Below are 25,199 nucleotides of genomic sequence, written 5' to 3'. Positions count from 1 at the left end.
GTTCTCCGAGGAAACCGAACCCAAACGAAGCCTTCGCTCTGTTCCCGTCGTGCACGTTCAAATCAACCGAACCTGGAGGAAAATTGAGATCGCAGGAAAAAGATCCGACCGAGGGTTTGTTTTCCTCCACGAGAAACGTGATCGATAATAAATACATATTTTGAAATATCCAATAGGTTTCATCAATTCACTGCCGACGTCCAAACACATTGAAAATAACAAATCAATAAATGTGTCTAAAGGTGATCCAGACATGATAAGTCCTGTCTGATTTGATGTGAAAATACAAGGCATGATTAAAAGCGGTGTCTCTAAATGCTATTTAGAAAAAAAGTAATATTTCACGGTAATGAAGTGATTAGTTATGTTAGTAAAATTAAACGTCTTTCATTTTCTTCACCGGATTTTCCAAATAAAAGTGCAAAGAAAAAAAAGATTCCGATCCTGGAAACGAACCGAAGGATCCCGTCAGTTTGAGGGAAAGTCATATTTTCTTCACCCCGATGGAAAAACTGCTTTTCCAAATAAAATGTAAAATAATTGCCCCCCCGCGGCCCCGCAGGTGTGACCGCTCCCGGTGGGCGGGGCCCCCACGCCCCCCCCCCCCCCCTCCGCCCCCGCACGCCACGCCGCTCCGTGCCAGTTCGTCCCGGGAAGAGGAGGAGGAGGAGCGGAAGGAGAGGAAGGAGAGGGAGAAGGAGAAGAAGAAGAAGAAGAAGAAGAAGAAGAGGAGGAGAAGGTGGAGGACGAACCCCGGGAAGCAGCCATGCGGATCCGGCTCCCGCAGCCCGGGACCCCCGCGGCCCCCGCGGCCCCCGCAGCCCCCGCAGCCCCCGCAGCCCCCGCCCGCCTCCGCTAGCCTCTCATCCCTCCTTCTCTCTCTCTCTCTCTCTCGCTCTTTTTTTTTTCCTTCTTCTCTTGTGACGCGCACGGACGCGCGCAGCGGCATCCGCGCTCGGTCCTCGTCCCGCAGAGGCAGCGATGGACGCGTGGTTCTGGGGCGGCGTGCTGGTCCTGGGCTGGCTGCGGGTCCGGCCGGCCCGCGGCTCCATGCTCGACTGCCCGCCGACGTGCGGGTGCTCACGCACGGAGATCCACTGCAACCAGACGGACAGCGGGCGCTTCTTCCCGCTGCTCGCGCTGCAGGACGGCAACGGCAACGGCAACGGCGGCAACGGCACCGGCGGGGACATCGCGGACTTCTTCAAGAACATCACGTCCATGTAAGTGCACGCGCGCGGGCACGCACGCACACACACACACGCACGCACTTCGGCCGGCCGACCGGGTCTCTCCTCCGCAGCGGCCGGAAGCGGAAGCCGGATGTCGCGGTGCCGAACGCGGAGCGAGCGGTGTGTGCGTGTGCGTGTACGCGCGCGGTAAGCCGACAGATTGTGCCAAATGGGACAGAAATAAAGCGGGGGGGGGTCAACCTGGCCCCCCCCCGCGCGCGGGGTCCTGCGAGACAACGCAAACTTTATCACGTCCAGATGAGACTCGCGGAGCGGTGCGTGTGCGCGCACGGGCACGGGGTGCGCAAGGCTGTGTGTGTGTTTGTGTGTGTGTGTGTGTGTGTGTGTGTGCGGGGGGGGGTTACTTGTGGCTCATTGGTTTTCTTTGGATTTCTAAAATGAAAGCAGGACGGGAGAAGATGCCCCCCCCCCCCTTCCCGCCCAAATCAAAGGCTTCTTTTTCCAAAAAGGAGAAATGGGGGGGGGGGGGGGGGGGGGGCATCGATCTGGGTGCACACTACCCCCCTACTCCCGCACGTGCCGGAATGCCCCTCCATGGCTTCCCCTTTTTCCACGCCACGAAGACCCCCCTTTCACCCCCCTTCCACCCCCCCCTCCAGTGAGACAAGCACTCGTATTGTGACGCGGTTCTCCGCCTCGATTGGCCGCTAGAGGGCGCTGTGGCGCCCCGGAACCCCCGCCCACCTGCTCCACCTGGGGGGGGGTCCATCTCCTGGATCTCCTCCAGGATCTCTGAGCACCGCGGAGACGGCGGCTCACACGCACACGGAGATATGGAGATATGATCTATAACAGCGTGGACATCTGGAGGGAACACATCTATCTATCTATCTATCTATCTATCCGTTGCACCATCCATGTGTTGGTTCATGTCCTTCTGCCTTGGACCTCCTGTCCTCCTCCCAGCCTGGTGTATCAGTAGTAGTACTAGTAGTACTAGTAGTACTAGTACTCCTTAGACCTCCATGTGGCGAGTACTGCAGGGAGTACTGTGCACAGAAAATACTCTATTACTGCTCATTTATTCCATGTGATTAACACATAAGTCTGTGGGCTGGATTGGGCGGCCGTCGAAGCTGTGTGTGTGTGTGTGTGAGTGTGTGTGTTTGTGTGTGTGTGTGTGTGTGTGGATGCTAAGCTATTATTTCTATTTCCAATGAACGTTTGTAATGTTGGCTGACGGCTTCCTGCAGCTCTGCTTTTTACTCCGCTGGCCGAGCTCTCCTGGGGTGTGTGTGTGTGTGTGTGTGTGTGTGTGTGTGTGTGTTATCACTAGCACACTATCATGAAAGTGATTTTAATATGTGATTATTGGTGTGTTGTAATGTGTTCTGAGGCGTGTAGAGCAGCTCCAGATGTAGAAGGTATAGAAGGTATAGAAGGTACAGAAGGAATAGAAGGAATAGAAGGTATAAAAGGTATAGAAGGTATAGAAGCTCCAGGAGTGTCTGAGCTTCCAGTCACTCTCTTTGCCCGCAGAGCATCGGAGTGATCAGAGTGATCGGAGTGATCAGTGTGAGATGGGTGGCCCTGCTCCCACCTCCTCGAGTCCGTCTCTTGCACATTAAACACCTACACACACACACACACACACACATTCATAACAACTTTGCATTGATATCATTCTTCTGGTTCTTATAATTCCAGTGTATTATAGTCGAGGGACTGGGCTGAGCCTCTGGGTTCTCCAGGCCTGGTTCTCTCCATGTTCTCAGGTCGTCAGCAGGTTCATGGGAGGTTAAATGTCCAAGGGCGAACGCCGGGACGTCTCTCAGTGATTGACGGCTGTCCAGTCCGGGTTAAGCCCCGCCTCTTGCCTCGGGGGCAGCTGTGATTGGCCGCCGGGTCCCGGACGGTTGTTCGGGCTTTCTGTTCTCGACTCCAGTCGGCGCCGCCGATTCTGACCCGTTGCGGTTCTGGACCGGGTCTCCAGGCGGATGGAGCCGCGGGCCATCGGGGCGGGCGGGGCCTGAGCGGCGTCCCCTGGGAGGACGTCGGCGTGAGCGCCACGGGAACCTCTCGCTCTCCTTCGTCCTCCTTCACACGCCGTCGGTGGCGGAGCCGCCGGAGCCGCCGGTCGGCAGAGCGGATCGGGCCGAGAACGTGTCCCGTCCGTCTGAAACGGGCCTCGGAACCCCCGAACGGCGCCCGGGCTCGGCGCCGCCGCGTCTGCTTCTCCAGATTGGATCCTCCCAGGAGCCGTGGGAGAAGGACGTTCCTGAAGAGCCTCGGTCCTGAAGGACCGCAGTCACAAACACTCATTAACAGTAAACTGCAGGCCTGCTGGGGGGTTATTCTTATCTCACACACACACACACACACACACACACACACACACCGGACGGTTGGGAGAAGCAGCGTTTAGAGCACCCCCCCCCCACACACACACACACTTTGATGCAATTACCAATTGTTGGGTCTTTACTTTCCCGCGGCCGTGAGGAGAACCTTCAGAAGGAAGAGAAGCTTTTATTTTTATCTCCAGAATGTTCCTCACCTCGGCTCTCACCCCCAGGAATTCAATACTGAATAGATTTTACGCTGAGATTAGCCACTTTCACTCTGCGAAGCTTCTGCGGCTCCCAGAACCTTCTCGGGAACGTCTTTTGGTGCATTCCCGCAGCAGGGGAAGCAGAGACCGAGGACCTTCAGCTCCTGGAAACATCTCAGCTTCTGCTCCGACGGGGCCTTTCTACGGTTCCTCGTGTGAAATCTCTCCCGCTCGCCGCTCAGACCGAAGCAGAGCCAGATGGAGCGGCGAAGACGTCCGAGCTCTCCGGGCCGCTCCGCCTCCCGGGGCTCTCCAGGGCTCTGGAGGAACATCTAAGGTTCCCCCCAGAATAAGAGCGGAGCGAGCCGAGGGCGGGTTCCTCACGCAGCGAAGCAGCGCAGGGACAAGATGAAAACACCTCAACCATCTGCTGGTCCGCGGTCGGGATTCCACGAACGCCGCGTCGTCTTCTTCATCACCGGTTTGTTTTGGAGCGTGGCGCTGAAGGTGCTGAAGGCGCTGAAGGCGCTGAAGGCGCTGAAGGCGCTGAAGGTGCTGAAGGTGCACGTCCTCACGGCGCCGGTCCCTCACTGCCCGTGGGAATGGTGCTGTCACGGGTTCCGCTTGAGGTGGACGCTTCCTGACGGAGAGCGTCTGCGGACGCCGGCAGAACGTTCCACGCTACGTCACGACTTCACATCTAAGCTTGACCTTCCGCTTGACCTTTGACCCTGCTGTCACCGGGGTCTGACCCTGCTCACGGACCAATCAGAGTGCAGGGACGCCGGCGTGAAAAAGCCCGGTCGCCGCTTTTCATTCGAACACCAAAATGGCTGCCAAACCGATGCTCGGGACCGTACGCGGACGGATTCATCAGAACCCCATTTCTAAACCGGACCGAGTTCTTCTAAACCCGGAGGAACCAGAAGGAAGAGAAAAGAACCAGAGGGAACCGGAAGGGGTCCAAACCTCGGCACCGGCCCGGGTTAAAGACACGGCAGCCGACCCGCTTTTAATTACAACCCGTGTCTAATATCATCTTTTTTTCCTTTTTCTCTTTCCTCTGCACGCACGCACACACATACACACACACACACACACACACACACACACACACACACAGAATATGTTAAAGCTGGAAACTCACTGGATGAGAACAAACCTCTGCAGAGGCCAAGCGCCTTCTCTGCTATTATATGCAAATGTGGCTCAATGTGCCAGAAATGTTCATAAAAAGGCTGTGTTGAATTCTCGGGAGAAAATCGGAGGGTTTTTTCCTTCTTTTTTTTTGGGTGAAAATTCTCCATCATTATTCACAAACAGAATCCACGGAGCGACCTCTGGCAGCGCTGGAATCACTGACATGACTCCTACACACACTCAAGTCAGTCACAAATGAAAGAAAGTGAATATTTTTAAGAGAATATCATCTCAGTGTTCCGAGCCGGCGCTGGGAAATGAGTATTTAGAGAGCCGACCCCTCCTTCCGTCCTTTCACATTTTTAATTTATTTTAATTTAATGGAGAACACGACATTATAATGGGGGACGTATCGCAGCGAGACGCCGTGTTAATCCAGCTTTGTCGGGAAGAAGACGTCGGACGGGAAAGTCTCAAAACAAGGCGATCAAATAGCCATCGGTCGTGTCCTCAAAAGAAAAATCGCATTTCGGGAGCCGCGGAAACGGGGTTCCTATCGATGCATCTAAGTTATCCCCCAAAAGCCAAATGACCAAACGGCTCTTACAGGTAACAACCTGCAAATTACATTCAACACTTTGCGTCGATACGACACAAACTGGGCCAGGAAAAGGAAACGACCACAATTTTTTTTTTTTTTTTTACAAAACTTTCAATTTGCATCTGTTTTTTCTTCCTGTCTAATTGAAGCCGACCTGGAAGGAGTGGAAAACTAAGTTTGAACATCGTTCAGAGACAAATTCTAATGAACGTTTCGGTGGTTAAACTAATATGAAACCGCTTCTTTCCCCGAGGCCTTCATGGACACGAAATTACGTAGGAATTTAGCAACTTCAATTTGCTCTTCCATGAAAATGACATGCGATTATATTTGGAGGATGAGCGTCATTAAAAAAGGTTCCCCGAAGCACTTCTCTGAAAGTTTGGGGAAGCTTTGTTCACGTTTTACAGTGGAAATGGAAATATGGTGAAAATATGTAACCATGACGTAAAGGCAGGTGGGATGTCGGCGGGATCCGGTGTTTCCGGTGTTTCCGGTGTTTCCTGAAGGAGCCGTCAAAGCCGGTCGCGAATGGAAAGAGTGCGGCAACGGAGCCACGGAAAGGTCAAGTTCTTTGTCGGACCAAAAGAACAGAAGGAGAAAAGTTACTCTCATAACACAACGTGGCAACTCAAGCCCGATATATTGTTTATAAATTTGACGTTTTGCTCGTTATCGATACTTTGCTAGCTACGGGCCGCTTTTAGCTGCGCCGCAAGCTAGCGTTTCCGCGATAGCTACAGTTAGCTCGTTAGCTGCGGAGGTAGCTACAGTTAGCTCGTTAGCTGCGCTGGTAGCTACAGTTAGCTCAGCGGCTGAAATGCTGGCTAGCGGTGCCTCGCTAGCTGCGCCGCTCGCCAAAGTTAGCTCACTCGCTTCGCTGCCGGCTAGCGGGACCTGACGAGCTGCGCTGCCCGCCACACTGCGGTCGTCAGCCGGCGTTCTTCGGACATAAGGGGCAGTGAGCGCTCGCTCCGCGGATGGAAACGACGTTTTCGAGCGTCCCCAAGGAATCTGGGTTCCTCCGCGGGATTGAATGCGAGCTCTTCGCCGCTTCCGGATAACATCTTCGGTAAGTCCCAGGCTGCTAGCCGTCACCACTCGCGGCGTTCCGGACTACAATTGCCCGCGGTTGCCTACAAACCCCAGCCGGCCCCACGATGCACCGCCGCGCCACGGCCGCCTGCAAAACGTGGACGTCTCAAAGCGTTTCCCGTCTCGTACTGAGTAGAAACGCGTTTCCCTGTACGGTTCCTACTTTGCGGTCCGCGGTGCATCGGGATACGTGCTGGTAGAAGAGTGTAAACATGGTTGTAAATAGTATTATAGATATAAATGGCAGCAGCGAGTAGAAGAGAGTTCAACAAGACGTTTGAGCGCAGCTCGGTGTGCACGTGGTGCAAATGAAGTGGCGGCGGACTTCACATGTGCACAGACGGTCAGTGATGTTTGTCACCCGACCCGACCGGCACCGCTCGGCTTTTCTTGCCGGCAGCGGGTCGTTGTGGTGCCGGAAGATGACTTCCGCCCAGTTAAACCGCGGGCGTCGCGGAGCTCCTCTGTTTGTTTCCCTCTTACCTTTTATTTCCCTCTTACTTTCCTGATCCGCTTCGGCCGACCGAGGTTTTGAACGAGCCGGCTTTGTCTGAGCTTTTCTGAAGGACGCCGGCTGTGTGAACAAGCACAATTTGCAAAATATATTCAGATGTGTATATTTATTCATCCTCCCTGAAAGCCCTCAAAGCTGTGGAGACGCAGGCAAACAGAGGGACGCACCTCGCCGGATAAGGAATAAAGTAAATAGTAAAACTTTGGCATGGCATCTCTAGGACTTGTGTTCAAAGTCTGGAAATTGGGCTGGGAAAAAGAAAAACCACCAGCTCTTGTATTTCACTTGTCAGCTTCAGTCCCTTCATTTGTAACCAGTGATGAGAGCCGCGCAGCCTTTCATGTATTTTAATATTGTCATTACGGTTATGAATAATAATTGCAAGTTATTTGGTGGCTAACGCTGGGTAGCGGCTGTGTTTGGACCGGAATCCCGTTGTTCTTCCCGGGTTCTCTCCGGGTTCTCCGTCGAGTCCAAAACCAGTCGGCAGGTCAACCGCAGACTCCTGACGGCGCCTGGAATCCGCCGTCCCCGTACGAGGCCACGTGATTGGCTGCTGCCTCTGACATGGACTGAGCGGTCCAGTTGTGGTGGCGCTCCGTCCCGTCCCGTCCCGTCCCGTCCCGTCCCGTCCCGTCCTCCCCGCCAGCAGAACGCCGGGGCGCCACAACCCTCAGGAGGCTGAGATGTTGCTTAGGTGTCGTCCAGGACCGTAATGAGCACGTGTTGTGGAGATAATGTGATTTTTTTTTTTCTTTTTTTTTTTTAGACGGTAAACTTTTAAATCCCCGAGATGTGACTGCCTGCCCGCGGTAAGCGAGTTATAAAATAATTTGTGTTAAATCTCTCTCTCAGAGGTGTCGAAATACGACAACTTCTCCTTTCACTTTCTCGGCGCGTCACATCTTATTTAATACTTGGCGAAATATCCCCGGCCTTTTAACGGGAAGCAGGAAATTGCGGCGACAGAGGGAATGTTTCTTTCTTGCGTCTGCCACCCGGAGCTCCCCTTCCCTTTCTCTTTCTTTTATCTGACGCCGCCGTTACCCGTCAAACGCTCGCCGGCTTGCGCCTCAGCACATTAGCCCTCCGCCCTAGCATGGCTTTACCGAGGCCTTTTTTTTTCTTGCCCCCGCTAAGTGCAAACGGCGTCCAGATCAAACGCCATTTGTTCAGCATGCAGAGCGGGGGGGCGGCTGGCGGAGCGTTTCATGATCCCATTTTGGGTTTTCCAATTTTCCTCTTATTGCTTTTTTTTCTCTCTCTGGTAAGATCAAATACATAAAGAGCAAAACAAGAAAAAAAGTGTAACCCTTGAAGTGCAGCGAGGGCTCTGCTGTGGTGCAGCCGTCAGCCGCCGCCGCCGCCGCCGCCTCGCTGCAGAGCCTCTCAGCCTGTGGCTTCCTTCCATCTTCCTTCTGGCTGGAGTCTCCATGTTCTCCTACTCTGGAGTCTCCATGTTCTCCCACTCTGGAGTCTCCATGTTCTCCCTGTCTGGAGTCTCCATGTTCCTTCTGGCTGGAGTCTCCATGTTCTCCCACTCTGGAGTCTCCATGTTCCTTCTGGCTGGAGTCTCCATGTTCTCCTACTCTGGAGTCTCCATGTTCTCCCTGTCTGGAGTCTCCATGTTCTCCCCCTTTGGAGTCTCCATGTTGTCCCACTCTGGAGTCTCCATGTTCCTTCTGTCTGGAGTCTCCATGTTCTCCCTGTCTGGAGTCTCCATGTTCTCCTACTCTGGAGTCTCCATGTTCTCCCACTCTGGAGTCTCCATGTTCCTTCTGTCTGGAGTCTCCATGTTCTCCCTGTCTGGAGTCTCCATGTTCTCCTACTCTGGAGTCTCCATGTTCTCCTACTCTGGAGTCTCCATGTTCCTTCTGTCTGGAGTCTCCATGTTCTCCCACTCTGGAGTCTCCATGTTCTCCCTGTCTGGAGTCTCCATGTTCTCCTACTCTGGAGTCTCCATGTTCTCCCACTCTGGAGTCTCCATGTTCTCCCACTCTGGAGTCTCCATGTTCCTTCAGTCAGTGCTGATGGTTGGACGTCTCTCCACGTGGTCCTGTGATTTGACAGTTACTAAGCCCCGCCTCCTGGCGCAGTGTCATCGGTCTGCATGTCCAGTATTTGTCCAGGTAAACGTCGAGTTATATAATGGAAATGAGCTCCTTGGAATCCGTGCATTTGAAGTTCCATCGCTCTGGAACATGAAGAGCAACGTTGCAGCTCGATGAGCGTTCATGTTTCCTCTGAAATACGTGTGTTTTTCATCATATATGGAAACCAGGGTTCCTGTCTTGTGGCCCGAGAACCGTGATGGCGAGGGCGCACGGGGCCAGCGGGCCGCATCCCGCGCACGGGCTCGGGGTCGCAGGTGGTTGAAGGGCCGCTTTGGCGTCGGCGCGCCCGTCCAGAGTCCTCGACACACCCGAGAATGAAAGTCCGGGAGGCGCAAGACTCCCGAGGAGCAGCAGAGTCGGGGTTCGGCAGCGGTTTAAATCTGCAGGGCTGCCGGATCCCTCCAGGATCTCAGGGCTGCTGGATCCCTTCAGGATCTCAGGGCTGCTGGATCCCTTCAGGATCTCAGGGCTGCTGGATCCCTTCAGGATCTCAGAGCTGCTGGATCCCTTCAGGATCTCAGGGCTGCTGGATCCCTTCAGGATCTCAGGGCTGCGCTGATGACTTGTATGACTGACTGGCGTCTGATCCGACACACATGCGCAGTGAATTCCCACGCCCGTCTGGGCCGTCACCACAAAGTAAATATCGAATGTACGCCAGATTGGGGGAAAAAAAAAAGTCTCTCCGGCGGCGGAGGTGTGCTTCAGGAACTGAAATGAAATGTCAGAACGGCCCACAAATTGGCGCCGATCAGCCCAGACTCTCCTTGGCTTTGGACTTTTGAAAGGGGGCCTTTCAAAGAGGAATTTAAAAAGATATTTTAGTTCTGAGCTCCAAAGGAAGATCACATTAACAGACGTCTGCGCAGCGTTTAGGAAGTTACCGCCGTTGCTTTTCACCGCGCCGCGCTCGGCCTGTTGGACGGAGATGACGGACGCGCCTCGGCCGTCCCCGTCCACGCAGAGACGCCGCGGCAAACTCGGCTCGCCGCCGGCGCGTCGTCACGGTGGACGTCTCCGGCGTGGCTGGAGATCTCCCTCGTATCTCCCTCATCGTCGGCGGGAGGTCCCGTTCTCCTGGTCCGGCCCTTCGGCCGGCGTCCGTCTGACAGCGACTCAGAGCCTCGCCGGTGTTTCTCCTCCCGCCGAACGCTCCGGACGGAAAGACGGACCGTCCGGTCGGAGGAGAAACCAATAACACGTGGGCTCTTCTTCTGCTCCGGACCGGATGACGAAGCTCGGATGGTCGTCCCGCCGGTCTCCTTCTGACTCGGACGCCTGGGAAATAACATCCATCCAATAACATGTTTCCGTGCCCGAGCTGCGCCTTGTTTTGCGTCGGCCTGAAACTCTAAATTCAAAAACAGTATTGATTTGGATCTCCTCGGATTTTTGTTTGTTCTGCATTTTTAATGTCTCCTCGCCGCTCGGGCTCGCTGGAATCTAAGGACATTCGAAAAGCCAGCTCTGCCTCTGAAGTCGTTTTCGCAGAAGACGCGTCCTCGAACGGGGACGCGCCACTCTTTCATGGTTTTTACCTTCCTTACACTTTTCAAGGCATGTAGCTCCCATCTGCAGGACGTCCTTACTTGGTGCGCTTCTGCTGGGTGATTCCACCTCCCCGGACATCGGGCGGAGATACTGGATGTAGCGGCTACCAGCCGGGGTCGCACACACTCCCCGGGGTGGAGGCGGGAGCGGGAAACTCCAGGCTTCTTCTGCGGACTGGAAACCAACGTTCTTGGTTGGCGTTTGTTCGTCCTGTTTTGAGAGGCGAGAGGCGTGAGGTCTGCGGCGTCCTGGCAGGTGTGAGGGACCTGCTGAAGAGCCCTCGCAGAACCCAGGAGCAGCAGGGATGCAGAAGCCGGCCTCGATGTTTGAGTGCTAGGATGTTGTGTAACTGACACACACACACACACACACACACACACACACACAGCATCAGGTGTCTGGGGTCCAGGCCCGAATGTCCTCCGTAGGATCAGCGGATCAAACTGAATCTTTCTGATTCTCCACGGAGATTTCCCACCTCTGATTGCCCAATCCACACCAGCACAGCTGGCTGGGTCTGTTAGACCCCAACTCACACACACACACACACACACACACACACACACACACAGACACACACACACACCCCTCCCCTCGTGGAGAAGAAGGGTGTGTGTTCCACCCTGGAATCAGCGGTGGTGGGCGTGACGGCGAGGTGGTTCCCATCCATCCAGCATCCACCTTCACTCCCCTTGACACACATTCTCCCCTCGTCTCTGCAGCCTGATCATTCACCTCAGCCCTCCTCTTCTTCGTTCCTCTTCCTCCTCCTCGTTCCTCCTCCTCCTCCTCCTCCTCCTCTTCGTTCCTCCTCCTCCTCCTCCTCCACTTTGTTCTCCTGCTCTGGTCCATAAGATCTGGATCCTCGCCGTCCCGACACCTGTATCTGATTGCCGCCTTGATTTATTTTTATTTGTCCCCTTGATATTTTGTCTTTGATGCTCCAGTTCATTTTATTCTTCCCACCGCAAGGGTTATTTATTTACTTCTCTTTTTTTTATTATTTTTATGAATCCCCTCGAGGAGGGGTGGTTTCTGTGCATTTGTGTGTGTGTGTGTGTGTGTGTGTGTGTGTGTTCTGCAGATGTTCCAGTGCGGTTGCTCGCCTCTGGAAGCCTAAGTAGATTACATCCCAACCTGAGTTAGCCTTTGTTTAGCTGCTAGCGAGTCGGCCGACATCAATCTATCTGGGTTATCTGAGCCGACGGGGAGGGAAACAAAGAGCCATTGTGTTCTCTGACGGCGCCGCCGATGCCTCCTTATTGTCGGGGGAAAAAGAGGAGAAGTTGCTTCATTGATTTTATTTCATTTCATTTTTTTTGCGAGCGGAGGTCCAGGTAGCGTTTTCAAGCGCAAACAATAGAAAAAATCTCCCCGCCGACACGGCTCTGCGGGGGGGCGGCCGGCCGTCGAGACGCTTTTATTTATTGTTTAATCAAACCTCCATTTTCCCGTTTGGGAAAGTCCAACGTAGCGAAGGATAGGAGTCGGGTCGGAGCGGCGGCGGCGGCGGCGGGGGGTCCGACCCCCGGCGTCCGCTCCGAGGGCGGAGCTCGGCGAACGCGTGCGGCGCCGTTCCGCTTGGATTCGGAGAGCGATCTGATGAAATTGTTGTAAACAACATTTGGACTCTGACCAGACACTTTATACACTCAGAGCTTGGCAGCGTTTCCATATTCACAATATCTTCACGCAGACAGACCTCATTTGTACCAGAACAAGATTTCAGGCTCGGCAGAAGGAGGAGTCCTTTTTTTTTTTCCGGGCAAAGTAGCAAAGAAAAGTTTGGTTAGAAGCCGTGGAATAATAAATCAACTTAATCAGCTCTCGGAATCGTGACCGTCGGGGAGAACGGAGGTTCTGAGCTTCGTCGAAAGACCGAAATCACACGAATATTTATCTGTTTGTCGTGTTGTGTTTTCCGCGTCGGGCGGATTCTTCCGGCGACCCCGAGGTCATCACGCGAGGACGCCGTGTCCTGCGTCGGCATTCACGGGCTCCGCTCTTGTAGATCTTTGTTTTCCGCTATCTAGTGCGCCCGTTTTGCACGGAGTACGACGAGCGGTGAGCGAGGAACAAATTAGAAAGTAGGTGTCTGTGCGGAGCGAGAAGACACCCGGACGGCCGGCACCTTCGGCGAGACGCTTGTGGGCACAGGGAGGTCCACAAAAGAAAGCGTCGGATAGTGCGGGTCGACCGAACGCAGGCCTCTGTCCACACGCAGGACATGTTTTGGTCCGCGAAGGTTCTCCGTCGTTCAGGTCCTGGTGCTCGGCGACGGATCGCGTCACGGCGCGTACGCTTCCTTCATTTCTTGAAGGAGTTTAACCTTCACCCAGGAGTCTTTGGAGCGGCGGCTCAGCCGGTAGAGCGGGCGCCGCCTCGACCCGAAGGTCGGTGGTTTGATCCCCTGAGGCTGCGTGGGAGGGCCGGTCCTTCAGGTCCGGCTCTCTAGAACAACCTCCATGCCTGGACTCCACTTTTTAAGACCTACTTCGGTTCCTCTGGAGAAGTAGATGCAGGTTCTCCCCGAGCGGCCCGGCTTTTCCCCGGACCATCAAACTGAAGGCAGCGTTCTCCACGCCGGACGGGCGGCGTAATGGAGTCGGACGTCCGGAGAACCCGGCCTGGGATTTAGACGTGGAGCAGATGTGGCGCCCCGCCTGCCTCCCCTGGAGATGGAGAGCATCTCCATCTCCAGGGGAGGCAGGAGGCGGCCAACGACAGCGCCGTGTCTTCTGAACGCTGGTTATCAGCCGGTCCTAAGTCAGCGTCTGCGCCGCCTCCCCTGCTCATCACCCCCGTCCTCCTGGGTTTTTTTCTCCGCCGCCTTCAAACCCGGCGCCGCCGATCCGTCCTTTGCTTTTGTCGTCGGCACATTCTGTGGTTCCCCGTCCGGCCCCGGGGCCCGCGGACCCCCTGCCGCCCGCCTCCATGTTGCCGGGCTCACCTCGGGCGCTGCGCGGCGAGTTCTTCTGTTCTGAGCGTATCATCAAGTTTGCATGAACCTGTCTTTGCCGAATCTGGGTCACGGCTGCCATCTGAGAATTAGGGAGCGGGAGGGAGGGAGGGAGGGAGGGAGGGAGCGAAGCTTCGTTCGGATGCTCCGCATGCATCTCGCCGCGAGGAGTCCGGGCCGTGCGACCGATACGCCTTCTCCCACGCCCCCCCCCCCCCCCCCCGCTCGCCATCCACCTCGATCCGTGCATCTGCAGGCGGCCCCCGCGCCCTACAGATGCATGCTAATGAAGGCGCCTCCCCCTCCGCTAACAATCAAAAGATGCATTGAGGAAGGCGGGCTGGAAGATACTGAGGGCTCAGTTGTTTCTGTCAGGATTAGATAAACCCTCTTTAAAGCGCTGCCTCTCCGCATTCTGCCGCTTCCAGATCCATAATCCTGGTTCCTCCGACGCCCACCGCCCATTAACATGCAGCCTCTCCGCAGTATCGCTGCAGATTATCAACGCGGTATTTTTAAAGCGCGGCCGACGTCGTCTCCGACTGAACCGGACCTCGGACAGGAAGGGAAAGGCCTCCCGAACCGTATCAGCGCCAACCTGCTACGGAGTAACGTAGGAACGTCCTCAAGTGAAGACATTGGAGTCCGGTAGCGTAGACAAGAAGATGTCGGCGAGAATCGGAGACGACCCGGATGACCGAGAACCTCCGCAGGTTCTACAGGAGAATCATCTGAGGACGGAGGACTTCTCTGGAGGTCGTTTTCCATGGTTCCACTGGAAGCTTCGCTGTCTGAGGTCTTTGGAGACGAGCTGCGAGGTGACCGACGTTCACCTGAACGGAAACCTCCCCCCCAAACATCTTATCGACGTTCTCGCCGAGCTCTCGCACAACTTCAAACGTGATCTCCAACCAGCCGCCGCAGTTAGAAATTTGACATTCAGACTTTATCTGGGTCTCGTTATCGATCCCCGGCGGCGGCCAATCAGAGGGCGGTAATTATCCCCCCCCCCCCCCCCATCCGTCTCCGTCTTCCTCTGCGGTTGGTTTCCGAGGCGGCGGAGATGTTTACAGAGTCGCCCCCAAAACGGGCTGGGTTTGTCTTCGAGGGACATTTAACACCGCGATTAATTCGGGAGTTAAAGTTAATTAACCGACTCATGCATTGTTAATTCACTTTTTGATCACAGGGTCCCGCATTATTCCTTTTAATTTGCAGGTTATGCAACGCATCAGCGCCGCCGCGTCGCCCCGCCGCCATTCCTCATGTCTTTCCCGGCGCGTCCTGCAATTATGTAAAGGCCCGGCGTCCGTCCTGAGGCCGAGGCTCCTCCGGCCCGAATCATCCGTATGGATGATGCTGTCTGTGCGGCTCAGCGGGGGCGGGGGGGGCGGGGGGGCGCATGGCGTGCATGGAGACTTGTCAGTTTACCTTTGAAATGTCCTGAACTCTGTGTGTGTGTGTGTGTGTGTGTGTGTGTGTGTGTGTGTTGTGGGCTGACTCATGGCAGCGGCGCCGCAGGCTGAACGTGCACGCTGCTGGATCCCCCCCCCCCTCGCCCTGGCAGGCCTCCGCCGCGCCGTAATTACCGCAAAAGCTGAATCCTTTGGAACCGGAGCGGCGGTGGGAGCTCCTGATCGGGGTCCGGGGGGTCCGGGGGGGTCTGGGGGGTTCTGGGGGGTCTGGGGGGTTCTGGGGGGGTCCGGGGGGGTCCGGGGGGTCGGGGGTCCCGGTGGAGGCCCCGGGGACCACATCTGATACTACTGTCATTTATTTTTAATGTCTCGCTCACAGCGGGTACACAGCAACATGCAGAACTACTTCTTTTCTTTTTTGAACCCCTCAAGCCAGTTTAGATGACAAACTGTATGTGTGTGTGTGTGTGTGTGTGTGTGTGTGTGTGTGTGTGTGCGTGCCATACATCTTTTCCCCTCGGTGGGCGGCGAGACAAACAGTTTCTGTCCTTGTTTGGCGCAGATAAAATACTACAAGCGATAAACATCTGGGTATGGGTTCTTAATACCTCTGACCGGAGAGGCTGAGTGATTTAGTTTGCTTTTTAATAATGGAGGACGGCGTCGCTGCGACGGCTGAATAATTCATGAGAGGAGCGGCAACAGGGCCGATGTACAGATTAGTTATCTGCGGCTAATGCCGTACACACATTTTCCAAAAAAAAAACACCTTTTTCTTTTAAGATTCATCGCCTTTACTTTTTCACAGCGGGTGAAAATACTTGTGGAGATTTACAGCGGCAGCAAGTAAGAACTCCACGCCGGTGGACGTTCAGATCTCGTCTCTTGGTGTCTCTTGTGGACACTTTGTGTCACCGGCCACGTCACTGGCTTCGGTTGTGAGCGTCTGACAGCTTAGAAACAGGTGACGCAGCACCTGAGCTCTGCCCGCCAGCGCGTCGGGAGCGTCCTACTTTGGCCCGGTCCGAGGACCAGGACCAGAACGCCGTTTGTTTAGTCGCTGTTTTCAAACGGTTCCACGCTACGTCTCCAAAACCATCTCCCTGCAAGCACGAGTGCAAGAAATACCAGAAAGTCTGTGGTACACATGCCAAGCCAGTAGTCGCCACGCTGACTTTGTGACAAAGTAAAACGTGCGCATGTGCAGAGGCACTTCCTGTCTCTACAGAAGCACGGGCACTACAGCGAGGATTGGTACGTGCCGACAATCAGGCGACGTCGGACGACTACCGAACTTTGAAGAAGCACAAGGGTTCAGTCGAGTAATGAGCACAAGCAGGGCCGTGGAGTACTCCCAAGTAGGAACCCGTACTCCGGAATACTCCAGAATACTCTGGAGTACTCCCAAGTAGGACCCCATACTCCAGAATACTCTGGATCACTCTGGAGTACTCCCAAGTAGGAACCCATACTCCGGAATACTCCAGAATACTCTGGATCACTCTGGAGTACTCCCAAGTAGGACCTCATACTCCGGAATACTCCGGAATACTCCGGAATACTCTGGAATACTCCCAAGTAGGACCCCATACTCCGGAATACTCCGGAACACTCCGGGGTACTCCAGGGTACTCCGGTGAAGTTCTGAGGTCTTTCCAGTCTGGAGCTGCAGTTCCAGCTTCAGCCGTGGGTCCCGGCGTCCTCGTGTAGATGCAACGGGAGTTCATTTGCGTTTTCAGCGGAAAAGGGTCTAAAAGGGCCGACAGACGAAGGTCCTGGTACCGGGGCCCCAGATCCGCTGCCCGAGGAGGCCATTCCTCACCCCCGTCGTGGAATTTTAAGTGTCCCGTCGGCCGCGGGGCCAAAAACAGTTTCCTCGTCCACTAATTGGGAAATGAAGCGGCTGTAAAACCCCGAGTGATTTATTCGGAGAGACTCGAGCGATGAAACGACCCGTTTAAGTCTCCAGATTTGATCCGTTTGGTCTGATAACGTTCTGAAAGAGCAGAAGTGAAGGCGGATGAAATGGCTTTATCTCCACGTTAGCGGAGGAAATCGCGTGTTCCGGCTCTGGACCCTCGACACGGAACACTGAGCACCGGCGTCCGAACGCTTTTTAGTTGTTGTTTTTTTGTTTTGTTTTTTTTTGCATCATGTGACTCCAAGCCGCTCGTTTCTGCACCCGGGCTGTCGTGGGTAATTTCGCCGCCGACTGACAAGGTCGCGTCCAAACGGCGGCAGAACATCAGCCGCCGTATGGACGCCATTACGGGCTGTCAGAGCCGGACGTGTCCGGATCCAGACGACTCTGATTTGTTTGTGTTTGTCCGCCACATGATTGGCCCTGAGAGGTCCGAGCCTCCTCGCCTAACTTGACACGACGTATGCTCAGTGTGCGTGCGCTGTTTATGGAAATCCATCACGTGGCATTTAGTGTGTGTGTGTGTGTGTGTGTGTGTGTGTGTGTGTGTGTGTGTGTGTGTGTGTGTGTGTGTCCCTCTCCCCCCGGCTGAGTATTATTTCCAGTTAGTGGAAGTAGCCTTCCCTGGAAAACAAAGGGATTTGGTTTTCAGCCCCGTCCTAAGCGGGGAGAAGAAGCCTCCGAGGAAGAGGGGGATGATTGCAATCAGAGCTAGTCTTCTGCAGAGCAGCCAGAACATGCAGCTGAGAACATGATGATGAAGAAGAAGAAGAAGAAGAAGAAGAAGAAGAAGAAGAAGAAGAAGAAGAAGAAGAAGAAGAAGAAGAAGAAGAACCCCCTCCCCCGTCCTGACGCTGCGTCCACTCTGAGCCCAGTTTGCATCCTTGCTTCCCGCCAGCGGTTGACGAGAACCTCGTGGTTGCTTCGTGATGGCCACGTCTGGTCCTCTAGAACCGAAGGAACCCGGTCGGGGTTCCGTCCTGACGAGCGCTGGTTCCCCGTGAGATCAGGTGGAGCTTCAGCGACGCTTTATCACGGCTAATCATGTTTAAACACGGTATCTGCAGGCTGAGCTCGCCGCTCTGAGCTCCTTCTCCTCCTATGATACTGATGGATGAGTCACAGAGCCAGGCGACGGAGGCCCCCCCCACCTCCTGTGTGTGTGTGTGTGTGTGTGTGAGAGAGCGATGGTACAAACACACTCGCACACCTTTCATTTCCTCCAAGATAACCTCCTCCCACATGACGATGTGCATCTGACCCTGCCATCACACACCCCCACACAGACGCGCCCCCCCCCCCCCCCCCCCCCCCCCCCCCACACACACACACACACACACACACTGGCTCTAATGAAGCTCCCCATTATTATTCATGTGGGATGTTTTTTTGTTTCCAAAAAGCATCAATCATGTTTTATCAAGTGGGCTGAGTCACCCTCCGCCCTCCATGCTGGAGAAGGCGAGCAGCGCCGTGGAAAAACAAGTGTCCGTCGGCAGCGTGAGGAGGTCCAGGGTCGGGGGCTCGGAGCCGTCTTGGTGAAGTTGTGGCGGCGGGGAGCGTCCGCATCCTGGTTGGCTGCGGGTCTTTGCGGCGTGGCGTCCCGAACGTGGGCAGCAGGTTCCGCCGCGGCCATTTTCTACTCCTTTTCTGCAGAACGCAAACCTTTATGGACATGGAAGGACCTTGGGATCCTTTGGCACCTTGTGTTTGCGTTCTGCCGCAGAGCCGGCTTTGTTCAGCCGTAGCGTGAGGAGGTCACCTCGGTCCTGCCGTCCCGTCTGAAGGTTCTGGATTTGGCCTCTTGTCGGCCGGCAGAGGTCGGCTCCGGTCCACGGCGACGGCTGCGATGGTTCTTGGGAACCATCTTAGGGTTTGGAGACACGTGGAGACTAAAGGGACTGGAGGCGTTGACCGCCTGTATGTGCCCGCTCCGACTGGCCGGCGGCTCGTCCATGTGACCCCCGACCCCGTCCTGCCCGTTCCGAGCAGAAGCGAGAAGCGGAGGGTATCTCCTCGCCCGGCTGCGGGCAAGAAGCAGATAGCTGAGGAGAGACTGTTTGTGAGAAAGGCCGACACGTCGCAGGCGTCGGCCGATGTTTGAGCCGGAACGACCGCGTCTTAGCGTCTGTCGCAACGATTAAACCTGAGATCCACCTGAAAGCGATCGCGACCTTCTGGTGGGCGACTCCCCTTCCACCTTCTGACTCCGGCTCAGTCCGAGCTTCCGGAAAAGGTCTCGGACGCGACCCTCACGTCACCGGTAGAACTTTTCCTCTTTCCGAGTCGAGTCGCCCCCTGCTGGCGAGCCGCTCCGGCCTCGGGTCGGGTCTCCCGCTGCAGCTCCCGGCAAAACCAAATTTCCATTTCCCGCTTTTGTTCCGACAAAGCGGATCAGCGTGTTTGAGGGAAGCGAGCGGAGCCCTGCGCCGCCCCGCCGCCGCCGCCGCCGCTCCTCCGTCCGCCAGTCGCAGCCAAGCTGTTTGCTGGCGCCGTCTGGCCCCGTAAACAATCCCCGCGAATCCGCGGCTCGAAAAATCCCTGCAGCTCACAACTGCCGGCCAGCCGCCGTAGGTGGTGGAGAGGATAAAGCCTCGGCGCCTCCTCACCTCCACCTCCACCTCCACCTCCACCTCCACCCGCCCGCCATGCCTTTCATCCCTTCCCAGAAGATTTACTGACCCTTCGCGTTCGGCTCCACGTGACTCCAAACCCGTTGTTCCCGGCCTCGGGTGTCCGGCCCGAGTGGCGTGGACGACCTTGACCCCTCCTCGTCCCGTCGCACGCTCTCCGGTAACGTCTTCTCTCGGTAATAACAGCAAGTGAAGATGCCGGCGAACCCCCGTCAGGCCGGCTGCTCGCGCCTGCTCTTTTTCTCACATTTATAAATAAAGAAATACTCGCTCGCTTTCGCCCCCTCTGATTCAGCAGATGCCGCATTTTTCCTGACGTGACTAATAAACAGCAGCGTCACAGGGGGCGGGGCTTATGCGGAGCGCTCCGGCGTGCACCCGTCGGCCTCTCCTCGGTCTGCGGGAAATCGGACGAACGCCAAGACAAGCTACGGCGTAAGACGTCGGCCCCGAAGAGGGGAGGGAAGGCGCACCTGCAGTGGACCTCAGGTGGAGTCCTGGTTTGCTTTTGAAATTCTGGGTGCGTTTAAGAGAGGAGGTCTGGTTTCCCGCCGCGGGCCGCTGTCTGAGCCGCAGCCCGCCGGCGGCGCTAAAGCGAGGACACGTGCACGATTCGCCGCACACGCTTGTTCATGCTGATGTTGAGCACTTGGAGCAGGAGGACGTTTGTCAGGTTGGAACATGGCCTCCTCATCCCCTCCATCCCCCCACACCTTTTTTGTGTCTCCATGAGGAAGCAGTGTGTCTGGCAGACTGTTTTCAAGGCCTCCTCAGGAACCTGGGAAGAGCAGAAGCTGCTCATCCCACAGGGAAATGTGAAGTGAAAAGGCGGCGGCGGCGGCATCTCGTCCCCGCGTTCCCGCCGAGAAGCAGAAGCTCCGGCGTCGGGACGGAGGTCTATATTTGTGGAGCTTAATTAGCTTCCCCGTCAGGATTATTTGGAGGAAGCACCGTATCTGCGCCAACAGCTGCGACCGACGCTAGATTTCCATTATTTTTCACATTTCTCTGTGAAAAAATGTGTAAACTGATGCCAAATTTCCTTTTTAGAGATAAAAATATTTAAGCCGGTGCGTTTGCAGCTGCGAACGCTTGGGAAGAGGCGGCGGCCGGTAGAAGGCGGCAGAACCGACGGGGAAAACATACAAGTCAGTTTGGCGTCTTCAGAGCCTTTAGAGTCGACCTTCATCTTTCAGGGTCGTGTTGCTGTTCTTCATGCGTTTTGTACACTGGGCTTATGAAACCACCAGCTATTTCCCGTTCCTGTTGTTTTCTTCCTGACGGCTCCTTCCCGTGCACGTGCACCTTCGGCTCCCGGCCAATGGAATCGGTCCTCGCAGCGCCTCCAGAAACGCCGAGGCCCGTGAATAATTTATTAAAGGCGGCGAAGCCCCACCTGAAAGACGGGGTTAAAATGCGGCGTGACGGAGCCGGCGAGGCCCGGCAGAGGGAGGTCGGGGAGGTCTGGGGGGAAATAGCCTCCGCCCGGAAAGACGCGTCCTCATTGGACGAGAGCAGGGTGTCACCGCCGGCGACAGAGGAAGCCCCGCACGCCGCCGGCCATCGGGGGTCGGCTTAGTTTCCCCCGTTTTGGAGTCGATGGGATTATTTCTACCGGTTGCCGACACGCGTAAGTTCAGTGGTCGGCGTACAGAAATCCCAAACTTTGATTTGAGCTTGTTAAGCGAGGAAACGTATAAATAAATGAAGCGTCGGCTGCAAACAGCCTCGCGCAGCTGATTTACATGGAGGTGAATTCTAAGAAACGGTTCGGCCGCGTGTCGCTCTGTGCTCGCGCCCGATTGGTCCAGCTCTGCCGAGCCAAGATGGCGGCTCGTCCGTGAAGTTCGTCTCACGTAAGAAACGAGACGCAGTTGGACGTGTGTTTATTTGACGCCGCTGCGGTCGGTCGGGTCTGTTAGCGGCGGCGCCGGGTCGCATGGGCTTTGTCATGTGACTCCGCGTCCGGATTGGCTGTTTTTCTTCTTTTTTTTTTTTTTTTTAAAATACGCCTCGTACTTTTTGATACCCAACGAATACATTAATTGACGATCTGATGGTTTTCGATGCGCCGGGATCAAAGTGTCGCGGCGGTTCTGAGAACCCTGATCAGAAGCGGCGGCGAGCTGCGTCTCGGGCCGGCTGACGGAGACGCTCTCCTGGCCGGCGCCGCGTAAATGAGACGACAGGAAGCGTCCTGGAGTCGCCTGCTGGCGGCTGGAATTAGCAAGGGACTCGCAGACCCTCTTCTCCACTAAACACTGCGAGTGTGTGTGTGTGTGTGTGTGTGTGTGTGTGTGTAGCAGTAGCTTAAATGGGAGCAGGAAGAAAAACGGCAAACAAATCAAATATTCAACAACCTTGAGCTCCCGTCTGAGCGCCGGGCTGTAATTGGTGGGCTGCGCAGGAGGGCGGCGCCCCGACTTATTGGGCTCAACACCTCGAAAACCAGTGCTTCAGCAGGAATTTAACGAGGGGCGGAGGGAGGAGGGAGGAGGGAGGAGGGAGGAGGGAGGGGGGGCCCCTAAACTTGTGGCGCTCCCCGGTTTATCGAGTCGCCGGCGGTGACTCGGCTCGGACAATGTCACATCGCCCGCTCGGCAGTCTTCCTCGCCGCCGCCGCCCTCGCCAAAGACCGGAGAACGTCCCCGTCGGTGCGAAGCCGCCGCCCACCTGCAGCTGCGGCGGTCGCACGGCCCCACCTGCCCTCGCCATCCTCACCCGCCGAAGAAGGAGGTGCTCGGGAGACGCCGCCAACCTCCTCCTTACCTCCTGGCCGCCGACCAGGCGCGGCGGAGGTGGCGGAGATCGACCAGAGGAGTCACGTGGCTTTCTTGCAAAGCGCGGCGGCGGGAGCTCAGCCTCGTCCCGGCCCGCAGCCGCGGCGCACATTATCTTTGCGTGGCTCGTCCTCGCCGTCCGTGCACCTGCGCGCACATGGGATCGCCGTTTGTCACGCAACCGCCTCGGGATGATGTGATGGGCGGCGACGTGGAGGCTTTGGATCGGTGACGGGGAGCCCCGAGGACGGAGAGACGCTCCAAACAAAGGAAGGCCGGCGCTGTCCGAGCTCTGCTGTTGTCATAGCGACAAACTCTTCTCGCGGCAGGAAGGGCGAACCGAGGGGATTGGAAATTATCATTAATCAAGTGCTCAGAAATTAATTAAAGGAGGATACAAAGTAGCACTTCCATCCCAGTAGCACGAATGCTAATGAGCAGCGTAAATAAAACCGGACGAGGAGCCGAATCCAGACCGACTCCGACTGCCGGACCGCAAGGGAGGAAGGAGCGAAGCCAGAACAGGCGGCGGCTGCAGATCCCCCTTATATTCCCCTTATATCCCCTTATATTCCCCTTATATCCCCCTTATATTCCCCTTATATTCCCCTTATATTCCCCTTATATCCCCCTTATATTCCCCTTATATTCCCTTATATTCCCCTTATATTCCCCTTATATCCCCTTATATTCCCCTTATATTCCCCTTATATCCCCTTATATCCCCTTATATTCCCCTTATATTCCCCTTATATCCCCTTATATTCCCCTTATATCCCCTTATATTCCCCTTATATTCCCCTTCTATTCCCCTTCTATCCCCCTGACAGCTCAGATTCCTTCCTGAAGCTGGCTGGATCCTGGGCACACCACCTCCTCTGGAGATCCCAGCCTGGGTTGATCTCGCGGTCCTATGGAATGAGCCGTGGCGTCCGTCTGACCGCAGGGAGTCTCGGAGCCTCTTGGTTTCGGAAACCCGCGTTCAGAATGGCAAATAAAGCCGGAGCGGGCCTGTTTTCGCGAGCTGACATTTTTACGAGATGAAACATTCATGAAGCTTCCGGCGCGGCGTGTTCCCGCTCCCCCGAACAAGGCGCCTTCGCTCGCCGTCAGCCGTGTGAACAAAAGCGTTGTTGTCGCGGCACCTGGATAAATATCAGCGCCGCTCGAACCGGTCGGGTCCGCGGGCCTCCTTCCCGCCGCCGCAGGTGTAAATTCCTCCTGTCAACACATAAATGCTAATTTGTCGATGTAATTAGCATGAGGACCGAGCCGGGGAAGCGCCGCGCACATCGCTCGGCTTAACCTTTCGCTTTGGCTTTTCCTTGTTTCTGTTGTAGCGTTTCCACGGGATTCATTTGAGGGATTTGAACAAATCAAATCTGGTATTTGTTTCTTCTACCCGCCGGCTGAGGCGCCAATTAATGGAGTCAATAAACCGACCGCTCGGCTCCGCGTTCACATCCAGACGCGGACTTCTAGAATCGTCCGTCCCCTCTTGAAAGGGAAGTCCGAGGGATCGGAGCCTCGTCGGGGCATCAGAAGACCCTGTCCTGAGCCGGACCGGGGGCGGGCCTGGACCCGGACCGGTCCGATCACAAAGAGACATCCGACCGTTTGCGCTCGCGTTCCAATTCTTCGGGGAACCGACCGACAGTTTCAGGTCCGCGCGGTGAAGATGGAGAACCCGGGCAGGAAGTGGTCCTGGTGGACCCGGGGGGTCCCGGCCGACGGGTCCGAGCGCAGGACCGATGTGACCGTTGTCGGTATCAATGCAAAAACCCCGACCGTCCGAAACTGAAGGAGGTTAGCGGCTAAGCTAACCCCCCTGATCTGTGGGAACTCGGGAGGCGAGCCGGGAACATCTTGCTCCTCGGACGACCTGGCATGTGAACGTTCCCACCGACAGGAAACGCGGCGCCCCATGATTTTTTGGAAAGGCCGCTGAGCCGAAACACTCGCGCCCCAAAAACTAATCAAAGCGAACAAACTAGAACTGCAGAAACTCCCGCCGTCCCTCTTCCCGCCGCCACCGCAGACGCCACCAGATCAGCAGGTATCGGTGTCTCTGAAATTTAATTCTCCAGTTTAATGACTCTCTGCCGCCGCTTCTTTTTTTTTTCCCTCCCACACAAAACAATTAAGAGATTAGTGCTTCGCCACTTAATTAACACACCTCGGCAGCCAACCCCGACTAAGCTGGGAGAGATGGATGGCTTCCTTCGCTGTAAATAAATCATCAAACCAACCTCACCCCCCCGGCGGGGCTCAAACCCCAAGTCAACCTGAGGGGTAAATCATGCAGGGTCATCTTGGTACCTCCGGTCCAGGTCTCTGCTGGTCCTTCAAAATAAAGTCACGAGCCGGCGGCTCGCAACGCCGTCATGGATGAACGCCATATTCCAGGATGTCGGCCGGTGGAGAGGGTTGGAGGAGGGGCTGCGTGGTCAGTCTGGAACATAAACCCTTTGGCTTCAGGGAAGAGCTGGCATCTCCTCCGCCATCAGATGGATCCTTGTTTGAGATCTTCTTCTTCTTCTTCTTCTTCTTCTTCTTCTTTCGGCTTTTCCCTTCAGCGAGTCCACTTTCTCCATCTAACCCTATTCTCTGGATCCTCCTCTCTCACACCAACTACCTTCATATCTTCTCTCACGACGTCCATAAATCATCTCTTTGGTCTTCCTCCAGACCTCTTGCCTGGCAGCTTCACCTTCAGCAATCTTCTACCCAGA

At 55.6% G+C, this 25,199-nt stretch overlaps 1 protein-coding gene across 1 annotated transcript in view; it reads left to right on the top strand.

The window, feature by feature from the left end:
* The first annotated feature begins 688 nt into the window (after window positions 1-688).
* ntrk3b (neurotrophic tyrosine kinase, receptor, type 3b) overlaps window positions 689-25,199 on the top strand; it is a 100,990-nt gene continuing 76,479 nt past the window's right edge. The window contains exon 1 of the mRNA XM_086174709.1: window positions 689-1,223. Within this exon, the coding sequence (XP_086030835.1) occupies window positions 982-1,223 (242 nt within the window). The 5' untranslated portion in view covers window positions 689-981. The remainder of the gene's footprint in view (window positions 1,224-25,199) is intronic.

Source organism: Fistularia commersonii, chromosome 27, assembly GCF_037954325.1.
Source record: "Fistularia commersonii isolate RoL2024-O1a breed Wild chromosome 27, RoL_Fcom_v1.0, whole genome shotgun sequence".
Taxonomy (NCBI): domain Eukaryota; kingdom Metazoa; phylum Chordata; class Actinopteri; order Syngnathiformes; family Fistulariidae; genus Fistularia; species Fistularia commersonii.
This window is presented reverse-complemented; position numbering and strand designations above follow the sequence as displayed.